The sequence below is a fragment of the Epinephelus lanceolatus genome, chromosome 6 (assembly GCF_041903045.1).
Source record: "Epinephelus lanceolatus isolate andai-2023 chromosome 6, ASM4190304v1, whole genome shotgun sequence".
Classification (NCBI taxonomy): domain Eukaryota; kingdom Metazoa; phylum Chordata; class Actinopteri; order Perciformes; family Serranidae; genus Epinephelus; species Epinephelus lanceolatus.
Genome location: NC_135739.1, coordinates 1,383,571 through 1,407,043, shown reverse-complemented (window position 1 = coordinate 1,407,043; position 23,473 = coordinate 1,383,571). Strand labels below are relative to the sequence as shown.

General features: G+C 42.6%; 1 protein-coding gene across 1 annotated transcript; it reads left to right on the top strand.

The window, feature by feature from the left end:
* Positions 1–4,037: 4,037 nt before the first annotated feature.
* On the top strand, positions 4,038–20,216 carry diras1a (DIRAS family, GTP-binding RAS-like 1a). The gene is made up of 4 exons (XM_033622653.2): positions 4,038–4,268; positions 17,923–18,107; positions 18,210–18,380; positions 19,516–20,216. Exons 2-4 carry the CDS (start codon positions 17,970–17,972, stop codon positions 19,804–19,806), a joined length of 600 nt encoding a protein of 199 aa, XP_033478544.1. The 5' UTR covers positions 4,038–4,268; positions 17,923–17,969; the 3' UTR covers positions 19,807–20,216.
* Positions 20,217–23,473: the final 3,257 nt, after the last annotated feature.

The window sequence follows — 23,473 nt, the reverse complement described above, 5'->3', positions numbered from 1 at the left end:
GGGACGCCGTGTCAACTTCAACCTGTTACATGCATTGTCTGTTTTCAAAATACACTTCTGCTTTCACAGGAAATGTACAGTTTGCATACAGTCTCTTTCAAAATAAAAGCACTACGTTATGGGGTGCCGTTTGTAAAGTGGCTCACGCTGAAAATAACATCAACATTTTGCCACATTTAGCTTCAAACAATGTTTAAAAAAGTATTGTGAATTTTTTAACATCACCTTTTACCACATTTACAGCAATATTTGTTAACTTAGAAATATATTAAATAGTTAAATCTAAATATTAAATCTAAATCTAAATGCTAAATCTAAATCTAAATCTGAATGTTAAATCTAATTATTAATAGTCCGATAAGTTGGTTTTAATTCGTTATTTGATTCTATAAACACAGTCTGACCATCTCAAGCTTTTATTTTGGTACTTCCGGTGACCGGCAGTGTGAATTTGCATATTAGCTAAATATTTAGTTTCACCCAGAACATTAAGATTTAACATTTAACATTTAGATTTATATTTAGCATTTAGATTTAACATTTAGATTTATATTTATATTTAATATTTAGATTTAACATTTATATTTATATTTATATTTAATATTTAGATTTCACATTTAGATTTAGATTTAGCATTTAGATTTAGATTTAATATTTAGATTTAGATTTAGCATTTAGATTTAACATTTAGATTTAGATTTAGATTTAATATTTAGATTTAACATTTATATTTATATTTATATTTAATATTTAGATTTCACATTTAGATTTAGATTTAGCATTTAGATTTAGATTTAATATTTAGATTTAGATTTAGCATTTAGATTTAACATTTAGATTTAGATTTAATATTTAGATTTAACTATTTAATATATTTCTTAGTTAACAAATATTGCTGTAAATGTGGTAAAAGGTGACGTAAAACACTTTTTTAAACATTGTTTGAAGCTAAATGTGGCAAAATATTGATGTTATTTTCAGCGTGAGACACTTTACAAACGGCACCCCATACTACGTCGCTACAACACCATCAACTGATGTTTTTTCCTTCAACACACACACACACGTGGTTACATTTAGGAATAAAGAACAGGGTTTGGCTTTACAATCAATTACATTTAGCTTCAAACAACATTTAAAAAAGTGGTGTAAACCTAAATCTAAATGTTAAATGTTATTAGTTTGGTTTCAATTTGTTATATGATGCTATAAACACAGTCTGACCACCGGGCTTTTATCTTGGTACTTCTGCTGACTGGCAGTGTGCATTTGCATATTAGCTAAATATTTAGTTTCAACAAGCACATTTAGATTTAACATTTAACATTTTGTTTTAACATTTAGATGTAACTGTGAAATTATATTTAACATATTTCAGTATTGTCAACAAATATCGAGGTCTGAACTCATCTGTTTGAATGTGCTTCATTGATGCTTCTAAAGCTTCTGATCGTGTTTTCCATAGAAAATTCCTCATAAAATTGTGAGACAGAGGGGTGCCTGGGTATTTAGTGCGAATACTGGCTTATGGGTATGCCAGTCAAACTATGCAAGTGAAATGGGGTAATAGTGTATCAGGCCCATTCAGGGTAAGCAATGGTGTCAGACAGGGAGGGGTTTTGTCTCCTATTCTTTGATGATCTGTCCAAGAGACTGAATGCCTGTAAGACTGGGTGCATGGTTGGTGATATGTTGGTGAACCACCTAATTTATGCAGATGACCTGTAGTTTTTAGCCCGAGTAGCGCTGGTCTTCAGCAGCGCCTCACAATATGCACTGAATATGGCATGGAAAATGATATTAAATATAGTGCCAGTGAGAGTGTTGTTTTAATCAGCAGAACCAATGAGGACAAAAATGTAAAAGTTACAGACTTTAAATGATCTAATAATATTCTTTGCCTAAAAAATAAGGTCAAGTATCTTGGACATATGAAAGATGATCTATCTACAGACAGTGCCGCAGGTTGTATGCTCAGGTGAACACCCTGGTACGTGAGTTCAGCATGTGAGAGTGTAAAGTTGGTTTTATTTCCATCTTATTGCACACCACTGTATACTGCTCATTTGAGGGGTAGCTATAAAAAAGGAAGCATGCAATAACTTCAAGTGACGTATAACGATGCCTTAAGAATACTTCTTAAAAACCTAGATGGTGCAGTGTGAGTGAGATATTTGTGACTGCCAGAGTCAATACTTTGAAGGCAGTGTTCAGGAACTTAATCTACAAATGCACATGTAGACTTGATGAGTCAGAAAACGGCATCATTGTGGCTTTAACCAATCCAGGGAAGAGCTGTATCCGCTACACATCTAGCCTCAGGCAGCATCAGCACAAAAGCCCGTATTTAAGTTTATTATTTAAGTTTCAATTTTTGTACATTTATACAAGACAGCTGTCTTTTATGTGGAATGTATATTTTGTATTTGATGTTTTTGTATTGTATTCTTCTATGGACCACTGAGTCTGCAATAAAGACATGATTGATTGATGGGTTGCTGTAAATGTGGTAAAAGGTAACTTTTAAAAATTCACACCACTTTTTTAAATGTTAGGGTTTTTGCAAATGTTGCTGTTAATTTCAGTGTGAGCCACTTTACAAACGGCACCTCGTAGCTGGAAGGCTTTCTCATAAAATGAATCCAAGTTGTGAGGATTGTTTCAGCAGGATGAAGCGGTGCTGTAACTCTCTCTGATGCTCTGTCTGTCAGAGCTTGATCAAATGAATGATTCATAATCAATATGTTATCTGAAACCTAATTATTTATTCAGAATTTACTGGTTTGTATTTCCTGATCTTTGCTGAGCAACAGTTTGTGTGAAAGGAATTAAAGGCCTGTTGAGTTCAGTGATTTCTTTTATCCAGGAAATAGGTTCTTTCTTTCCCTCCTCTGTCTTTCTTCCTTTCAATCAAAACTTTCAGTTGAAATGTGCAGAAAACACTTTATCTCACTTCTTTTTCTGTCAACACACATTCAAAGAATATATTTTAGAAATCATAAATTACAGGCATTACTTTATTTTAGTGAGACTGTTATACAGGAGCTTAACGTCACGCACAAAGACACTCAGAAACAGTTTTTACCTGCGTGCCAATCAGCTATTGATTTCCCATGTGCAACAGTTTTTTTTACAGCCTTTATTTATTTGTTTACACAATTTATTTCCAATTTTATGAATGTTCATGTGGTCTGGTTTTTAATCGCTTGTTTTAATGACTTGTCCGCTGATCAGATATTATCTTACACTCTGTACGGTGACCTTGGGTCCTTTGAAAGGCGCCTTTACAAATAAAATATAGAATTATTATTATTATCATTATTATTATTATAGCACTCCTAATCTCTTTGTATATTTTCTTGAAATTTCTTCGTCTATTCTAATAACATTTATTTGAAATATGTTGAGTAACAAAATCGTATTTTTACATTTGAACAGATCATTAAAGGTAAGATAATTACCTGACGTCACTAACAGAGTAATTATTAACATGTATTTACTGAAGGCAGCAGCTGTGGTGTGTGTGATGTGTCTCAGTTTATATTTTTATGTTCACTGCTGATGACGTGTCTGAGTGACGCTGATGGAGGTGGAGGTGTGGAGTGTATTTATACTTTAGGTGATGATGATGATGATGATGGGATGAAAATTAGACTTCCGCTTCGAAATTAGAGCCTTCAAAATAAAAGGGAAAACGGCCATTTATTTAGTTTTATATTTCTTGGTGAATTTTTATTTTCCAAAGATGTTTTTATTACATCAAAATGTCACACGACACAACAAGAGTTTACATCTATTACAGTCGGAGCCTTCTGTATGGCTGAATTATTATGCTTTATTTTTTTTATTTATTTTCTTTCTTTATTTATTTATCTTGTTTTTCTTTAAGAACGACTATTTATTTAAGCTGTGTGTGTGTGTGTGTGTGTGTGTGTGTGTGTGTGTGTGTGTGAGCTCTGCAGGTTTATAAAAAAAAAAAAAATCACGCTTTTATTCTGAAAATCAAGCCAAAAAAAAAAACCCGAGCGGAAGTCGTGTTTCTTGTTTTTGCCGGCGGAGCGGAGGAAGGAGGTGATGGTGATGGAGGGAGGAGGAGGAAGAGGAGGGCTGATGTGTGCTGATCAGCAGCAGCAGGTCTGATGATGATGATGATGATGATGATGATGATGCTGTGAGTCAGAGAGCGGAGGGTTCAGGATGCTCACAGCCGCTCCGGAGTAGACAAACCCCGCACACGGACAGAGTGAGGAGCCGCCGGAGGAGACACGGTGAGTCCGCACACTTCACACCGACACTCACACACCGACAGCGGGGAGCGGACAGACAGCGGCCCGACGACGGAGCTCCGCGGTGGGGCTGATTTCACCAGCCGGGTCGGTGCTGCTCGGGCTCTGGTCTCATCACTGTGCACGTGTGTGCGTGTGTGTGTGTGTGTGTGTGTGTGTGTGTGTGTGTGTGTGTGAGACTGTGCACGTTCATTCAAACTAGTGGGTGCGCGTGTCCGGTTGTGCGCGTGCCCGAGCCGTCCCTCCTATTGACGGGAGTCAGTGATTAACATGATGAGCAGATAATGAGACTGCAGCTGATTGAAATTGAGAACAAAGCAGCAGGTCAGCTGAGTGCGTGCGCGTGCGCTTGCGTGTGTGTTGGATAAGTAGTGTTGTGTGTCGTGACGACAGAGAGTCTGTTACTGCTGTCACATATCATCACTGCAGGACTCAGCACATGAATATTACAAAGATGTAAGAGAGTGTCATCAGCACTGAGCATAAGTGTGTGGTGGGAGGAATATCCACATCTCTACTCACACTAGGCAGGAAATAAAACAAATATATCAGTGACGAGTAACACTACGGTATAGTCACTGTAAAATGTTCTGTAAGTTTCAAATAGATTAAATGTGTTTATAAAGCACATTTAAAAACACCACAGTGCTGCACAGTGACATAAATACAGTGATATAACAGGGAAATAACAGCCCCCCCAAAAAAGCACAAATAAATGAGTCAAAAAGAAAACAAAGCAGAGAATCTGAAGATCTGAAAATAAAATATGTTGAAGATTAAACAGAAACCTGAAGGACAGTTAAAGGCCTGAGAACACGAAGGCTCTGCAGCTCAGATCTAAACGTGTCTACAGTGGAGGAGCTCCTCATTGAAAAGGGTCAACTGTTCCAGAGCTTTGGGGCGACTACTGCAAATGCACTGGATCGCGGGACTTCCAGGAGCAACTGGTCTGAGGATCTGAGAGATCTGGTGTTGGAGAGGGGCTCAGAGATGTATTTGGGTGCCGGGCCATGTGAGGCTTTAAAACAAACGGTTAAGGTGCGGACACATCAAACTGACATCAAAGAACTGGCTGCAATGAAAGCCAACTGTTGCGTCGTCTACGTCGCCTCACGTCGCCCTGTGTCAGTTGCATTTGAACACACTACACGGACTACATCTGACGGCCAAGTAGCACGTACGTTCTGCGCCTGCGTGAGAGAGAGCGGAGTGAGAGAGTGGTACATCCTGTCAGCCGAGGGGTTTCCTATCTGTGCAGCCGAGCACCGCAGCACCTCCACGGACTATTACATCCAGACGGTCCCGGTGTTTCCTCCTCAGGCTCCACTTCACTCAGCTGCCCGATAAACCCGCTGCTTCTTCCCACTTTGGATAACACCTGAATAACAAACCAGGGCTCGGTGCTCCGGTTGGATCCAAACGGAGAGCCGGGGCTAGCTCAGAGACTAGCGGAGGCTAACTGGCTGTGCTTCCCTCCGGTCATGCTGCGGCTAACGCTACGCTAGCCTCACATCTCTGATTTGTTATTCAGGTTTAAGTGTGAAGAAGCAGCGGGTCTGTGGGGCAGCTGAGTGAAGTGGAGCCTGAGGAGGAAGCACCGGTTAGCCCCGGTTTCACTACAGGCAGATTCACTCGCTACAGGGGCGAGGAAATGAAACCTGAACAGCCAATCAAAGTGATCTCTTTCACTGACAAACTCCACCGCCGATTCAACATGCTCAATCGGCTGAAAAGCCGCCAACGCCGGAATGCCAACGGTGCGGGACACACCACAAAAACTAGGGCGACAGACGCTCACCGACGGCCCGACTTTGGTCGACCGTCGGCTTGGTGTGTCAGGGCCTTAAGACCTTAAACTCAGAGCAAAAGTTGGCTGGTAACCAGCACAGGGACACCAGTACAGGTGTGATGACGTCTGTTTCCGTGTACCAGAGCAGCAGCGTGCTGTACCGACTGTAGGCGAGATGATGAGGACCGGCTTATTCCCACATACAGAGCATTACAATGATCCACACAAGACGATCTTCAGGTCCTGACATGAGAGGAATGGTTTGAGTTTGGAAATGTCTCTCAGTTGGAAAAAAGCAACCTTTCACTAAAGAGTTAATTTGTTTGTCAAATTTTAAAGCTGAGGAGAGAAGAGAAGCCTCTGAGTTTACAGGGTACAGCTTTGGTAGGGCGGAGTCTAATCAGACTATTGTCTGGTATATTCTGATTTAACTTTTACTCTGTGACATTTCTTTAAGTTTCCTATTTGTGTACTGATCCTTATTCTTGATGTAAACAACTCCTGTTGGCTCATTTGAATGAATCTGGAGCGCCTGTCATGGGCAGCCCACTCTGAGAACTCTCCACTTAGTGCACGTATAGGTCCAGTTTGTGCATGTGTGTGTTCGGACCTGTGTGTAATTGACAAACAGAGTGAAAAATTGAATTTCCCCTCAGGGATTAATAAAGTATATAAAATTAAATTAAATTAAAATCTTCAGGAGCTGGATGTGTGTGTTTTCAGAGACTGTAAGTTAACAAGAAGCACTGAAGCATTTATTCTTAAGAAAGAACCCATCATTAAGCAGTTTTCAATTTTACTTCTTTATTCCTTTATTTCAATGTGTAATGATCGTTACACTAATGAATGTTTGCTATTGAGCCTTTGCACTGCAGCTGCTGCCACTCAAGAGGCTTCTCTTTGATACAAAACTGTTTGCCTGATGAAGGTCTAATGCTGCAACTGAAACCATGCAGCATGTGTGCGGGAGTCTTTTCTATAAGTATCAACAAGTGTCCATCATGCATCACATTTATTACTGCAGTATTTTTACTGATGCATTAACTAACAGGGGCTGGTTGCACAAAACACCTCGAGTTAAGATTTTCCTTAATGTCCATGTTAAGGCTTTTTTTTTTTTTTTTTTAAAAAAAAAAGAATTATTATTTTGTTTTAGGTTTTTCAATTTAGCATGAACATCACAACCTGTTCCCTCCCAAAAAAACTGACAACAAACAAATAAACAAACAAACAAAAAAATTCAATATAAAGACACATCTCATAAAAACAGTGAGCCAGAAAAAACAAAAACAAAGAAAACATTTCTTTTGTGACTCACCTGTCACTAACATATCTCAACCATTGTACCAAGTTGTCCACCATGGTAGCAGTTAGCAGCTAGCTAACCGTAGCTAACTTGTTTGTCCATTGTTTGGTCTGTGACGTAATAGGTCAACAGGAAAAAGGTCCAATACTAACAAGCTGAAAGGGGGCATATCTCCACCTATCGTAGAGGAGTCGCACATACTTGGCTCAATAAATGGATTCCCCTCCCGTGCTTGTATACTGGGACAAGGACAGTAGGCCAGTTAGATGTCCTCGTCCAGCTGGGACTGTAGCTACACTTCACTGTTTCCATGGAAACGAGTGTTTGGTTTGTCTGTTCTGGGCTACTGTAGAAACATGGCGATCTCCGTAGACGAGGACCTGCTCCTGATGGAGATATAAACGTCTCATTCTGAGCCTCTGCTCCGTCTCTGGATTTAAAGCTGAAGATGTTTTAATTGTGATTTTACTGCTGTCAGTACAACTGCAGCCAGAGTGTCACTGATACTGGAGTGGATCAGAAACACATCAGGCAGGTGTCTCTGCTGTCTCACCTGTAAACTTACCAGTTACTGAATGAACCATCAGAGGGCAGTGGGTGAGGTGAGAGCACAGGGACAGATTCTCTGTGTCACATGATCCACTTTAATGTCCGAAAAAGAAGGTGGGACATCTCACATCTTATACAGTATATATCACTCCACCAAGCTTAATCAGAACTCTAATTGCCTGCACATACCTGCATGATATTAAATAGTTCCAAATTTAATGTAAAGAGCAAAATAAAATATGTAATCAATATATGAACGTAAAAAAAATATGTAAATATGCAAAATAAAGAACAGAGAAAAACAAGACGATCTGCTGGACACGTCCTCACGAGAATAAATCTCATCTTACGCTGGAGTGCACACGACTTTCTCTTGATTTGTCAGCATTTAAAAATACTTTCTATTATACTTTATTTTAATGTACGATAATAATACTAATAATAATAACAACATGTTTCTGTTGTTTGGAGTTTGCTGCAGCAGGCTGATTAAAACTGGAAATGTTCAGGAGAAACTGTGAGTGAGAAAAATGTGAGGAGTCAAACTGAAGGTGTGAAACTGCATCAGCAAACACACACACACACACACACAGTCTGGTGTTTTCTGTTGGGAGGCTGCAGGTCTTCAGGGATTCAGTCTTTATCAGAGCTGGAGGCAAAACACTGGAGTGTGTGTGTGCGTGTGTGTGTGTGTGTGTCACTTCCTCTGTGTGTTGGCAAGTAGAAAGAGGAAAATCACTTTAGATGGTGAAACAAAGTGGAGAGGTAGGAGATGAAGTGAAGGAAAGTCCATCTTATATTTTTATGCCTCGGCGCCAACGATGGGCGCGACCGGAGGGATCATGTTTTTGTGTTGTCTGTCTGTCTTTCTGTCTCATTCTCGTGAACACGATATCTCAAGAACATCTCAAGGAAACTTCTTTAAATTTGACACAAACGTCCACCTGGACTGAAGAATGAACTGAGTAGAAGCTTGCAGTTGAAGGTCAAAGGTCAATGTGACCTCACAAAACATGTTTTTGACCATAACTCAAGAATTCATACGCTAATTTGATCTGACCTCCATTTTTGGTTTGTTTCCAGATATTTGCTGTTCTGAAACTGTATCTGCAGAGTAGCTTATTTAATGTCCACCTGCGACTTTTTGGTCATTAAACAGGTGAAACATGACCAAAAATGTAACTCTGTCTGCATACTCTCATCTATGTGATATTTATCGTCTTCGCCCGTCACTTCCACCTCACAGCGCTGCTATCCTCGTTCACTCTTTGGTGACTTCCTGTATTGATTAGCAGCTCTGTCCTCTTTGCTCTTCCTCTCAAGTGTCCTGATGAACTGCAGTTGGTCCAAAGCATCCAGCATTATTATTATTAATGAATAGCATGTAGATGTGTTCAGGGCGGGACTGATTTGTTGTACATCTTGGGACGTTACATGTGCCTACCAAGTTCTGTACATGTAGATTAAACGTACCAGCAGGGCAGCTTCGTTGAAAGCTTGTGGGGGAGCTCTCAACGAAGCTGCTGCTGAGACAGTTTTTTCAAATCTGAGTGTGAGACCCATAAAACAACTTTTTTTCCCACCACCTCTGATACGTCTGCAAAGTTTCATTCGTTTTCAAGCATCTTAAGCCCCTCAAATAACAGATTTATTTCTAGGAAGAAGAAGAAGAAGAATTCCTTCAGTTGCAAGAGGGTCCCTGTGGCGGCCTGAGGTCAGTGCTCGGGCCCTGATTTAAACATCATGGCGTCAGGTTCATCCCAGCAAACTATCACACAAAAAAGTCTCCACCCTACCTGCATCATCACCCTGTCACTCCTGAGTAAGCCCCGCCCCTAAGATTTCATAGGTCAGGCCTCTCTGATTTCCCTCCACACCACCAGCCAGAACACAGACGACGGATGTGAGTTATTTTGGACTGTTTTACCTGATGATGTTGAAATGGTTTAATTGATTTGACGAGTGTGGTCTGAAAGACATTGTTCTGTTTCATTATATGTTTGAGTAACTGAGAGCCATATGGATGCATTAATGCAGTGAGTGAAGCAGTAACCTAATTTGTTCATCTGATTTGTTTGATATTATTCAGACTAGTGATATTCTTCTGTATATTTCTTTCTAGAACAAATCATCCAGTCACTCAGTTGTCCACAATAAACTGTTGGTACAGCATGATGGATCCCGTGTTTAAATGTGCACACCAACATCAGGTGTTCTGTGATCCAGCACCACCATCACCTGTGCTCTCTAAACAACATTAATTTGTTCATTTTGATTTGTTAAATTTCTGTCCATTCTCTGAGTTCATTTCCTTTGTATTTTGCACATTTTCTGAAAGCTTACAGATGCAGACAAAATGGAGGAGAGCCACTGGGAGGAATCGTGGGGCAGTGTAGTAAAGTGACGTATGACTGTAGGAGACGATGGCGCAACGAAACAAATCAGTAATACAACAAAAATAATTTTCTGTCCATGATGTGTTTAATGGCCTCACAGACCACTGCCGTCACACTCTGCCTCCATAATTATGACCTCCTCCACCTCCGCCCTCTAGTGCCATCTGTTAGTTGTATCTATGACATCATGACGGATGCGTGGAGGTGTGAGGGCAGTGAGTTTTACAGTGTTTGAAACTGATGAATCTATTTTACAGGGAGTAAAATGAGCCTTAATTAACGACTCCCATTCTTGGATGAGAGCTCGTTTCTTTCTTCTTCTTTTCTGCATGTTCATGGTTTTTGTTTGGTTTATTCTGTTTGAGTGGAAATAAGTCTGAGACTTGTAGAGCAAACGTGCAGGTTTATTTCTGTCATTTAAGATGCAACTCTGTAAATCTTTTAGGGTTCTGTTTAGGTCAGTTTCTTTAATGGATCTCCACGTTCCTTCTCTTTGCTGTATTTAGACCATTTTCTGTTGAGGACCACAGTGTTCATCTGCAGCAGGATGACCTAATGTTTGTTTGTAAAGGAGCCCTTTAAGGGACAGTTTGTCACTGTCTGCTGTTACACTGCACACAGTCCACAACCGTCACATGTTGCTGGTTCAAAGAGTCTTCCCTTTAACAGCAAAGGCCGAAGGGACCCTCACATGTGATGTTCGAAAAGGGGCTGAAGAAGCACGTTGACAGCAGAAACCTTTGATGGTGATGATGGTGATGATGATGATGATGATGTCCCAACCGTGATATGTTTAGCTTGTCTCTTATTTCTCAAACACTATAGTTGTCAACTCTGCTTGAGCAAAACTGAACTTACTGGCAGGAGTCGAATTAAGTTAACTGTCATTACTGTAACGAAAATGCACAATAATGCAATAACAATTTCACTAGCAAGGATCACGCCACAACAATATGAAGTTAAACATTTTAATGAATGTTCTGAGGTTTGAGATGATGTTGATGGTGAATGGATGTAGAGGGGAGGGGCAAAGATGGATGGAGGATGTCGTCAGCCAGGCTGGTCCGGAGGGTACACTGGATGCTGGGCAGAAGGAGACTCAGTGTGGGTGTCCCATCTCAGCGTTTTCCGCCCAAGCTGATTATGGACCCCCAAAAGAGTTGGATTTTTATAAGCTCAATTGGATGTGAGCTTGACGTAGATCGTTGAGGTTGTTATGTTTGTATGTGCGGTATGCCTGAGAGGACCAGCGACCTAGGACCTGGATGGTTTGATCAGAGATGCCCATTCTGGCTGCGGTGGAGGCTGCGCCGATGCGGAAGGAATGGCTTGAGTAATGTTCAGAAGAAATGCCTGAAATGCAGAGGACTATGTGTAGATGTTTCTGGAACCAGAATCGGGTGGCCATTTTTCCTGTGTCAGTGAGAAATAGTGGGTGTTGAGGTAATGCGCTGGAAGCATACCTGGAGTGAATTTATTTTGTCAGCGGCTCATATGGGCTGAGATAGGAGTTGAGGCGGAAGAGGTAGATGGGGAAGGAAATGCCCATTGATCAGTTTTGCTCCTTCGTGCTCCTTCGGAGTGTGAATATGAGAGAGTCAGAGGTATGGATGGTTATGTCGGACATACTGGGATGACGAGAAGGGTTGTAAGCAGAAGAAGTTGGGGCGAATTCGGAGCATCTCAGGAACCCAAAGAAAGCCAGCAGGAACATGGATTCGAGGGTTAAGTCGACCATCAGGGACATGTAGCCTGAACGTAGAGTGTGGATGCAGAGGCTGAGAAGGTCAAAAGTGAGTGGTAGGCGTCTAGTTGGAGGCACGGGTTCCTGTTTGCGCAAGCCTTTGACTAGCATGGTAATGTGTGAATGAGAGGTGGCTGGACAAGGAGAGCCAGCGACTAGTTTATGGAAACAGTTGATTCCTGCTAGGTAGGTCTGGATATTGAGCATGGGTGATGAAGTTGCAGATGGACTCGATGTCGAGAGAGGGAAATGACATCTGGTGGGTGGCGTGATATGCTTTAAAAGAGTTCCAGCCAGTTAGATAGGCAGAGAGAGTGCTGGGAGCGAGGCTGTTCAGTATGGCCTGTTGTGAGGCGCTTGTGAGGTTTCTTAGCTGTGGAGATAATTGAATATTGTGGCTGAAAACGGTGGGACTGATGGAGCCAAGTGTCTGAATTTCTGGAATGAAAAGCGAGACAATGAGTCAGCGATGCTGTTGTAATGACCGGGAACGTGAGCTGCCTGGAGAATGAACTGTTGCTGAGCTGAGATTAGTGTGAGTCTGCGCATGAACTGCATGATGATGGGAGAGCGAGATCGCCCTTTGTTAATGATCTCTACAGCTGCGGTGTTATGGGAGTGGATGAGTATGGATTTTTTTTGACCATTCGTGCCCCCAAAGAATGGCAGCTATGATGATGGGATATAGCTCATGGAGTGCGGATGAAGGAGAGCAAGACTCTGAATCGAGAGAGCTAAACTCTGGGGGCCAAGCTGAAGCGAACCACCTCCCTCCGTAGTAGCCGCCAAAACATGTGGAGGGGGCTGCATCTGTGTAAAGTTGGATGGTTCGGGCTGCGTGAGGTAGTCTTCGTAAAAGAACGAAATACCATTCCAGGAGGACAGGAAATGCTGCCACATGCGCATTTCCATTTTGCAGGCGTCATCTAGGGTGACTCTGTCGTGGAGTGAGGGGACGGTTGCTGCTTTAGTCAGGGGGTTGGAGAGGAAGGATTTTGCCTGAGGAATTATGTGAATGGCATAATTGAGATGGCCAAGGAGGGCTAGCAGCTGGCGTTTAGTGCATCTGTCTGCCAGGAGATAGTTAGACAGGAGCAAAGTGATGCGCTGCATTTTCTCGGCTGGTAGAGAAGCATGGAAGGAGACTGAATCGAGAGTGATGCCCAAGAACTCAATGGATGTGTCAGGCTCTGAGGTTTTCTCTTCAGAAAGAGGAACACCTCGTGGCGAGGAGGTGAGGATGGTGGAGTGACGATGAGAAAATCGTCGAGGAGGTGTAGTACATGAAGGAGTTTGTGGTTGTTGACCAAGATCCAGCAAAGGGCTTCTGAAAGTGAGTCAAAGATCTTTGGACTGCTTCTGCATCCGAAGGTGAGGCGTACTGAGAAGTAATAACTTCCTTTCCAGCAAACGCTGAAAAAACGCCAGTAGTCTGGGTGAATGGGCAGAACTTTAAATGCGCTGGTGATGTCAGCTTTGGAAAGCCAGGCCCCGCGTCCTGCTAGACAGATGAGGATGATGGCGTGGTCAATGTTTGTGTATTGCATGGAGAGATCTGGGCGTGTTATGACGCTGTTGATGCTTGGAATGTGTGAGCCGAAGTACCTCATCCAACCCGACTGCAGATAATCCAGACTATCTATTTAAGGTTTTCTGTCAGTTTCCATCTGACAGCTCAGTTTTCTGCTCTCGAATGATCATTAACTTCTGACAGAGTCGTGACTGCGGCTGCAGATCGTTAGTCTCATGTCAAAGGGCCTTTTTTTTGTGTGCCCTCCCTGTCAAAGGGTTTCCATCCCGCTGTGGCGTGAGGCAGGCCCACAGCCGCAAAGTCATAACCATATTAATAATATAGCGATCTCTGAAGCTCACTGTGTGTATTACAGTTCACACCTTTGTTCTGTGTTTGTGATGAAAGCAGATTTATTTCTGAGGCACTGATGCTGCTGCTTCACTCGGCGGTGTTTTCCCTGCCGCACGCCTCCGCGCAGGAAGTGATGTCAGGCGATGTGGGCAGGCGGGTAACCATGACAACGGCCCTGCCGATGATGACATGTTTGCACTCCTCTCCGGGTGTATAAATCTCTGCTGCTGTCTGTCTCTCTCCTCTGAGCACCTTCGCCCACGGCAACCAGACAACTCACACACACACACACACACACACACACACACACACACACACCCCTGCCTCCTGATAGCATCCATTGTGTTTCTGGATGTAACCATGGGAGCAACCTCTGAATATACTCTGTGTGTGATTGATTAACGAGCTTAGACCGATTAGTCATCGGTCTAAATTTGTGGTTGAGATTAGGAGCGCTGATGTCAGCGCTGTGACTGAGACACTCAGATCTGAGCAGTAGCAGCTGATCTGAAGTCAGACCTGACAAAGTCTGGTGTTTGTAGCACAGGAAAGCATCGTGAGTTATCTTGAAGTCAGAGGCAGCTGGACTCGCTTCAGATGATGTTTCAGCTTGTCAAAAGCCTTCTTCAGTTCTGGTTGGCAGGTTGGGGGCGGAGCTATGTAGGGTTGGTCACACCTCGAGTCACAAGGTGTGAATTGGTCCTAAACTGTCTGGATGATATTTTATACCAAAAATGTGTTGAAGCATCCAAAGGCATGTGAGATGGACGAGTCCAGATGAGACTTATTCTTCTTGTACAAACGGATGTGGAGCGTACAGATGCCTCAAGTTTGAAAAGGGATTAAACGTGCAGAGATCCTGACCCTGTAAATAATTTCAGAGTGTTTCACTGAATCCTTCTCAGTGTTTCTCACACAGGATATTTATGCTAAGAGTGCGAATTTCATGAAATGAGCACAAACACTTCCTGTCTTACAACTTGAAGTGGTTACTAAGTGGAGTTTGAAGGCCCAGACACCAAACTGACGTCAGAAAACTTGCAGCAATGAAGGCTGACTGTTGCGTTGCTTCATACTGCCTGTGTCTCAGCCAAAAAGTTGCACTAAACACACCACAAAGACTACAGCCAACCGTCAACCAGTATGAATGTTCTGCACTTGCGTAAGAGGAAGTAACTCTCAACACCAGCAGACGGCAGTCGGTCTGTATTCATCATTAAAACTAAAAACTGAACAGAGCGACTGGACAGATTCAAGATGCTAGTTAGCACATTAACAAAACAAGCTGATGCTGAAAGAAAAGTTGTATTTATTATTTATTAATGTCTCTGCTGAAGAGCTCAGTGTCTGTTTTGATCTCACTCCCTCTCCACTTCAGTCATTTGTTTACTTTCCTCACTTCTGTTTGTGCACTGAGCTGAACGGCCAGTCAGAGGGATTTCATGATGCGGAAGCTGAATCGTCTGAAAAGCTGCCGACGAGGGCTGAGCGGTGTCAACAGTGCAGGACACACTGCAAAAACCAGGGCGACAGACACTCAGTGATGGCGGACAGTCGGCTTGAGGTTGCACTTCACAAACTCTGATTATTTACAGCCACTAGATGTAACCATCGCCAACCATTAGTTACCTGAAGTGACGACCTTCATATTATGCTAATAACGTTAGCATAATGTGGAGTTTTGGCCTGTTGATTGGACACACAGCCTGTGTCTCGAATCACTCACTACTTTCTATATAGTCCACTATGTAGTGTGTTCGCCATTTTGAAGTGCTGTCCAAATGCATAGTGGGAATTATCATACCTTGTATAGTGGATTTAACGCAGCGTGAAAAGTAGTGTACAACAGATGGTCACTCACCAAGTAGTACATCCCACCGTGCAGAATGAATGGACAGACTATCTGGGACAGACACCGAGACCAGTGAGGGGAGAGACAGCAGCTGCTGTACATGTTAAAGTGTGTTGTTCTTTGTCCTGTGATAAACTGTCAGTTTAATGTGTGGCCATCAGTCCTGAAGAGATCAAAATAAATCTGATCCTTTCTAACAACTTTACTGTGCAGAGGGGGCTAACAACGCTAGCTAACGTTAGCATGCTGGGTCACTACAAGCTCTGATTTGTGCCTTAATGTCATAATGCATCACGATATAAATTCAACTCACAAGTTATTATATGACTGATGGTAAACAAACATCAACACAACAAAGGTTCAACAGGAAATGACATCACCAGTAGGACAGGTTGATATCTGCTGCTCTCTGTCATCCTGTCTGTCTGTTACGTTATTAATATGTTTACTGTGAGCAGAGCAGCATCACAACACAAACACACAGTACTCTGTAATGTTATTTATTAATGTGGTGAAAATACACTCAGTATAATTTGAAGTGTATTTTGAAAACAGACAATGCATGTAACAGGCTGAAGTTGACACGGCGTCCCAGAACGTCAACAACCAACACACCCAGGGTACCTTGGACGTCATATGTGGACGTGGAAAGTCCATGACCAAACCTCAACAAACTGCTAAACTGTTCATAAGAAATATATAAATTAGACGTCAACTCCAAACACACACCTGCAGCGTGCCACATTTCACTGACACATTTATTATCATTTGAAGTTTCAACTTGGAAAATGTATTTTGAATTTCACTGTGTCTCTAACACACAGCAGTAATGATAATATAAGTATGTAATAAACCATAATCACTGAACCATCAGCTAACCTGGAGCAAACAGCTTTAGCTACCAAAGTGAACTTTAAGCAAACTGTTTTAGCTCGTTTAAATATCAGTTAGCTAACCAATCATGAATCCTAAAAGAGTGTTTATCAACATGTGTTTGCTACAGAGCTTATTTTCTGCAATAATCCAAAACCCAGTGAAAAAAATCCTGTTTTTGACGAGGGGACCAGGGCGATGCTAACTTCCATGTCGAGCTACAACCTACTGTAAAACTTCAGTCAATAGCCCAGGCTATTATTTGCTTGCTCACTGAACTCGACAGGCTTGTGTTTGGGACAGGTCTTTAATTCCTTTCACACAAAACTGTTGCTCAGCAAAGATCAGGAAATATAATCAAAATGTTTATTTAAACCAGTCTGAATATTACTGTATAAAAATGAGGCTTCAGATTATACATTAATTATGAATCATTAAAAACCCTTTTGATTCTTTTGACCTGAGGACCCTCACAGACTGAAGGTATATGAATGATTTACAGAGTAATCCACATAATCTGAGGTAGCCAACAACCATATACACATCTGAAGAACTTCTATTAAAAAATGAAGTGTTTGGCAGCCAGACCAGGCCTCTAAATGAGACGGGCCTTTATTTGTCAAAATGTGGAGCCACACCGGGCTGGTGGAAGGGACAGGGAAGTTAATTGAAGACTAGGCTTTTAATTGACTTTTAACAGTATTCCTCATTTTTCTGGGGACCCCCTGAAGCTCCCTCAATGACCCCTGGGTGTTTCCAGACCCCAGGTTGAGAACGTTAGCTAACCTGAATCAAACTTTTAGACCGAACCATCGGCTGCTGGGCCTGCTAGCAGTGGACACAAGGAGGGGGACTGATGCTTATTACATGCTCATTGTGATGGAGATGATCTGCACTTGAAGCAGCTCGGGCGTCCAGCTGAAGGGCTCTCCCAGAATAAAAACACCAGAGTGGTTTTCATTTACCAGTTACTGTGGATGGCACTCAGGCTAATTACATTCAGATCGCTCTGTCGGAACAGCCTGATCACCGTTTATGCTCATTTCCTGCTTTTTGCCTTCATTGTATCTGGTTAATTTGCCACAAATGGCTGTCCAGGAAAATCCATCTGAACAACTCTGAATATAATTTAAATCAACATAAAACTGTGTGTACAGAAGACATGATGTGTGTACAGTGGGCGGAAACATTCTGCTTTATATTATGTGTCATCTGATTTCATCTTTACTGGTTTCTCTTTTTATCTTTTTATCTTCTCCTCAGCACACAGGTCAGCTATCCAGAGCAGCAGGCGGACTCCAACTCCTACAATGCCGGAGCAGAGTAACGACTACCGGGTGGTGGTGTTCGGAGCTGGTGGGGTGGGAAAGAGCTCACTGGTCCTTCGGTTTGTCAAAGGTACCTTCAGAGACACCTACATCCCCACGGTGGAGGACACATACAGACAGGTAGGACATGAACACTTTGTTTATTTACCTCTGTGGTGCGTCACTGAAACTCTTGTAACAACCCACCTGTTAAATTATTGATCAGCACTGTTCTCTCTGCAGGTGATCAGCTGTGATAAGAGCGTCTGCACGCTGCAGATCACTGACACAACAGGAAGTCACCAGTTTCCCGCCATGCAGCGTCTTTCCATCTCCAAGGGCCACGCCTTCATCCTGGTCTTCTCCATCACCAGCCGCCAGTCACTGGAGGAGCTCAAACCCATTTACCAACAGGTCACAGTCTCTCAGTGTGTCGAAAATCACACACTTGCGTTAGTACACTTCAATTTAGTACACTATGTACATCTTGAGTGGTGCACCGCCATTTTGCACTTACTGGAAGTGGTGAAAGTTTTTTTTTTTTTTTTTGGCCGCCTCTCAAACAGACGGTGGAGCGTTATCGCCAACATTTGACCACTATCTCCACCCAGACATAAACAAACATTTTGCGTCAATGCTGATTAAAATGTGCGTCATAGATAAGAGCAAGTTAGCCAGCTAGCAAATGCTAACGTTAGCACTCGCATTACTTTTGGTGGTACCAAATCATTACAGACCCAACAAACATCACTGACGGCTTCTACTCGAACAGCATTGGTACTTAGTGCAAAACACATGTCTAACTTACATCTGTAGAAGGAGGCAGTGTTCACTGTGGCCAGCTCAGGCTCCTTGTTGTCCCCAGCCTCCATGTCAAACGTTGAGACATCTGTGATGTGGCTTCCACAACTTCAAAAAGATGGCGACCGTTCAGGGGGGAAAGTGTCCGTCACTCAAGTATTGGCCCATTTTGAGTGCGTCAATAGTACACTGCATTTTCCCATGCTATGCAGTGTGAATGCACGTAGTGCACATGTGAACTCAGAAAAGTGAGTGTTGAGAAGAGTTCAGAGTGTACAGAAGTCTGAGATTTGAGACACATTGTTTAATTTAATTTCCCCTCAAAGTTTATACCTCCTAAAAGTGTAATTATTTTTTCTGATGCCAGCTGGGACGGTCTTTATTCCAGGTAAGGTGGTGTGCACCTGTTATATTACGCTGCAGTAAATCCAGATGCGTGTGTGCTCTTGTGCACTGTTGGAAATTTATCGTGAAATCCAAACAGAACACCTTAAAAACATCACAAGCAGAAGCTGGTTTGTTAAAAACTTTAGTCCATGTTGTGGTTTAAAGATTCACTCCAGACATGTTCTGAGACATATAGAAAGTATGTTATTTCTATATTATAATTGGTGTCTGGTATGGTTTTCCACAAAGTTATTTTTCACGTCACGTTAGCCAGCTCATCTGTCACCGTTGCACATACAATAAGAATAAAGAACTTGAACAGATGTGCAGTCCTGCCTGACTTATTCTCGTGTTCCTCCAGGTCCTGGCTATCAAGGGCACCGTGGAATCCATTCCCATCATGCTCGTGGGCAACAAAAGTGACGAGACGGCCCAGCGTGAGGTGGAGACAAAGGAGGCCGAGGCTCAGGCTGCCGCCTGGAAGTGTGCCTTCATGGAGACATCAGCCAAGACGAACTCCAACGTGAAGGAACTGTTCCAGGAGCTGCTGTCCCTGGAGAAGAAGAGGGACATGAGCCTGAGCATCGACGGCAAGCGCTCGGGCAAACAGAAACGCGCCGACAAGCTGAAGGGGAAGTGCAGCATTATGTAGAGCGAGCGGCGGGGGACTCGCTGTAGAGATGAGGAAACAGCAGAGGAGGGGGGAGGGAAAGAGACTCCCCCTCCCATCTTTCCCCAGCTCTGCATCACAGAGGATGGGTCTTCTTCTTTGGTGGCTCTCGTCCTCCGTCTGTCTGAACACTGAAGCCCAGAGGAACAAAACGACAAGACCGACTGATAATGTAAACTTTATTTATACCAGGGCCTCGGGCTCCTCCTAGCCCTGAACTGGATCGTATTCGTGGCCCCAAAAAAACATACAGACCCATCTAACTGCTGCCACCATTAACCATCACACAAATGTTATTATCAAGGAATACTCCACTGATTCTCCTGTGAAAGTTAGAGCTGATTTTCGGCCGAGCCATGAAGGCAACTTGTATTTATAGAAGCAAAGAAAAAGAGTAAATTTTTTTGTTCAGATTTGAGCCCTGTTTGTTTCAGCACTTCCTACAATACCCAGGATTCATAGCAAACTCTGAAAGGAAGTTAAAGTTTTTCCCAGGTCTTTAAAGGAAAACTTTGCTGTTTTTTAACCAGCTCTGTGTTATTGCATTGTGTGCAGATAAACTGCTTCCCTCCTCGCAACAAGGACCCAAAAATCCCCGCTGGCACAAGTCTGTTAGCCAAAACCTTTGGTCAGCGATGAGTTTCCAAGGAGGGGAAGTTTCACCACATGTTGGTTGTGTGTGTCAAACAGATACAATATGGCTGAAAAACAGTGAAGTATTCCTCGATCTAATAAGAGTGACATTTCCATTTTGACTCTGTTCTTGTTGGTTGTAACCACAAATAACAGGATGTTTCCTGCCGTCATTAGAGGAACGTCTACGTCCAAGCTAACGGCCTTTACCCTCCACATGAACACAGTACAGGTGGTCTAATGAGAAAACCGCAGCACTCTTTAAACATCAGGAAACTCCTGAAGGCTTCAGTGATTTCCACAAGCACAAGCTGACCTTTCACTCTGTGTTCATCTCTGTCAGACTCACTGTCACACAGCATCCGTTAGCATGACCGAGTAGCTGCTGATGGAGCAGCTAGCGAACTGTGCATATGGTTTAAAGGAACAGTACAACACTTTGACAATCAGCTCCAGAGTCAGCTGTTTTAGCTGCCATATCATTTTATCTCTGTGTGTCCAGGACAGAACAACTTAGCCTAGCTCCATCAAAACAAACAAAAAAATTCACCGGAAAAAAAATCAGATTTACACAATGTCATTAAAGCCATCCCTGAATTTTCGCCTGAATTAATATTGAAAAGGCCTTTTTTAAAAAGGTATACATTTATGAGAGGCTCTTGTATATCAGTAAAGTCCTCTGCTGGGGAACCACACAGATCTGCATGATCATGTTTTATTTTCTCTGGAACATACATCTGGTGTATGGTTGCAAAGCTGACACTGACACAGCAGGCACCACCTGCGGCTTAATTTGACTCAACTCAACCCTCAGCCGGCCCTGACACGGAAAGGATTGACAGATTGATAGCTCTGTCTGGACTCTGTGGGTGGTGGTGCATGGCCGTCATTAGTTGGTGGAGCGATTCGTCTGTTTAATTCCAATAATGAACGAGACTGTGACATGCTAACCAGCTATGTGGTCTTGTGCAGCCGGCGTTCAACTTCTTAGAGGGACAAGTGGCGTTCAACAACACGAGACTGAGCACTAACAGGTCTGTGACGCCCTGAGATTTCTGAGGCTGCACGGGTGCCACACTGAGTGGTCTACCCTTCCCCGCGAGGCGTGGGTACCTGCTAAACCACACTCGTGATGTGTTTCCAGGTGTTGGAGTTGTACTGCATTTGTTTCAAGTCAGTATGAAGCCTTTAGTGTCTCCACAGAGAGCTGTGTGAAGTCTGATAAAAGTCCTCAGGTGATGTCACTCGAGTCAGTGTTGGTTAAAGACTAGAGCTGTGGCGATCTTACCAGACGTCTAAACTCTGCTGCAGGATACTTTAGCTGCTACTAGCATAACACACCACAATCCACCACACAGCTATCAGAGGAAGAGTTGCATTATGGGTAATGTAGGCAGTGCCTTGTCATCTGTCCAGCAGCCCATTAGGAAAACCTCAATAAGCCTGGTACCAAACAAACACCCATTACTCCTAAACGACACTCCCCCTGCAGGTAGACAGAGTCATGAGCTGCAGTCCTCGTAATGTTTCTCTTTCCCCCGGTCGACTGGGAGCATCTGTGTGTACGACTGTCGGCACGGCAGATGTGCTCAAACATGCTGCTCCTCAGCTGTGACACAAGTTCTCTCATCAGCTGTCAGAAGCTTCAGTTCAGTTCTGCAGCACAAAGCTTTCTCTTTTCCATGCAGGTCACACTCGGAGCTGTCGGCCGAGTTTTTCTTTCTTTTGATGGAGCTAGGACAGTTCAGGACTCCACCAGCAAACTGGATCACAGAGGTGGTGATTGCTGCTCTCCATGGCCTTCGCTGATGTAGTGCCACTGCTGGTGTTCCCTGCAGCTCAATAAGATGATGATATTTCATATTAATATTACACCCTGTTTGTGCTGAATCTTCTGCAGAATCAAAGCAAAGGAGGATTTCTAAGTGTTGGACTGTTCCTTTTACTAAACGGGAGAGAGGACTGAACATTGTGTGAGCAGCCGCTGTATATTTGAAATGCCTTTCGTCCCACTTTACTTGACAGTTTGTTATATTCTCTGAACATAAGTGAGCTTAAAAGTTAACGAAGCACAAACACAACAAACTCAAGTCGGAAAGCAACGAGCCCATGAGCACACCTCATTCATCCTGCAGAACATCTGTTCAGTTATTATTCACCCGTCAGTGAGTCCATGCTCATCACATTTATGAACCTTTGAAAAATGCTCCATGTGTTTGTTTTTCACTGTAAAAAGCGTTTTGACATGTTTTGTGAGTGAGGCGTCACCACGTCCGACCTGTTGCATCACTCAGCTGCAGCAATATTAAAAATGCCCACACTTTGTACGTAGGGGGCGGGGGAAAAATATCAGTTTCTGAATTTGAACCTGAACTTCATGTAGCTTAGTTTCATAAGTGTGAGATTTAAAGGAACTCTGTCGCTCTCCTGCAGAACTGTGTTGTGCTTTGTTTTAGGGATCCAGAATTTTTTGACTGTCGTCGCCAGAGAGATTAGACTAAATGCCTAAATGCCAAAAGCCTCTTATTTCGTACACAAAAACCAACATCAGTTTCTTTTAACCATGAGCTCCCTGTTTCCCCAAATGTACGAATCATTTTGTTCCATATTGTAATAAGGGACTGTTCATTACTTTTGAGAGGGGAGGAGGTCGTGCAGAAAGGGGGAGGCATGTGAAATAGTAGGCATACAAATGTAAGTTCTTTTTATTTTGATTTATTTAACCGCTGATTTAAAAACAAACTTTGAAAGAAAACATTCCTTTAAAAATCGCCAAAATGACATTTATCAGCCAGAAACTGTAAAAACAGAAATTATTGTTGGATTTTCAAATTCATGTGTCATTAGACACATCATGTGCAATAAACACTGTCAGATGAAAAACATAATCAAGCCTGATCTTAAAATAGTGGTATTTCATCAAAATCACTTAAAAAATAAACCTTTTGCATGACAAGAGCAAAAAACTGAGGCTTTTTCCAACTTTTGTCTTCAAATTTAACTTTCAAACATCAAA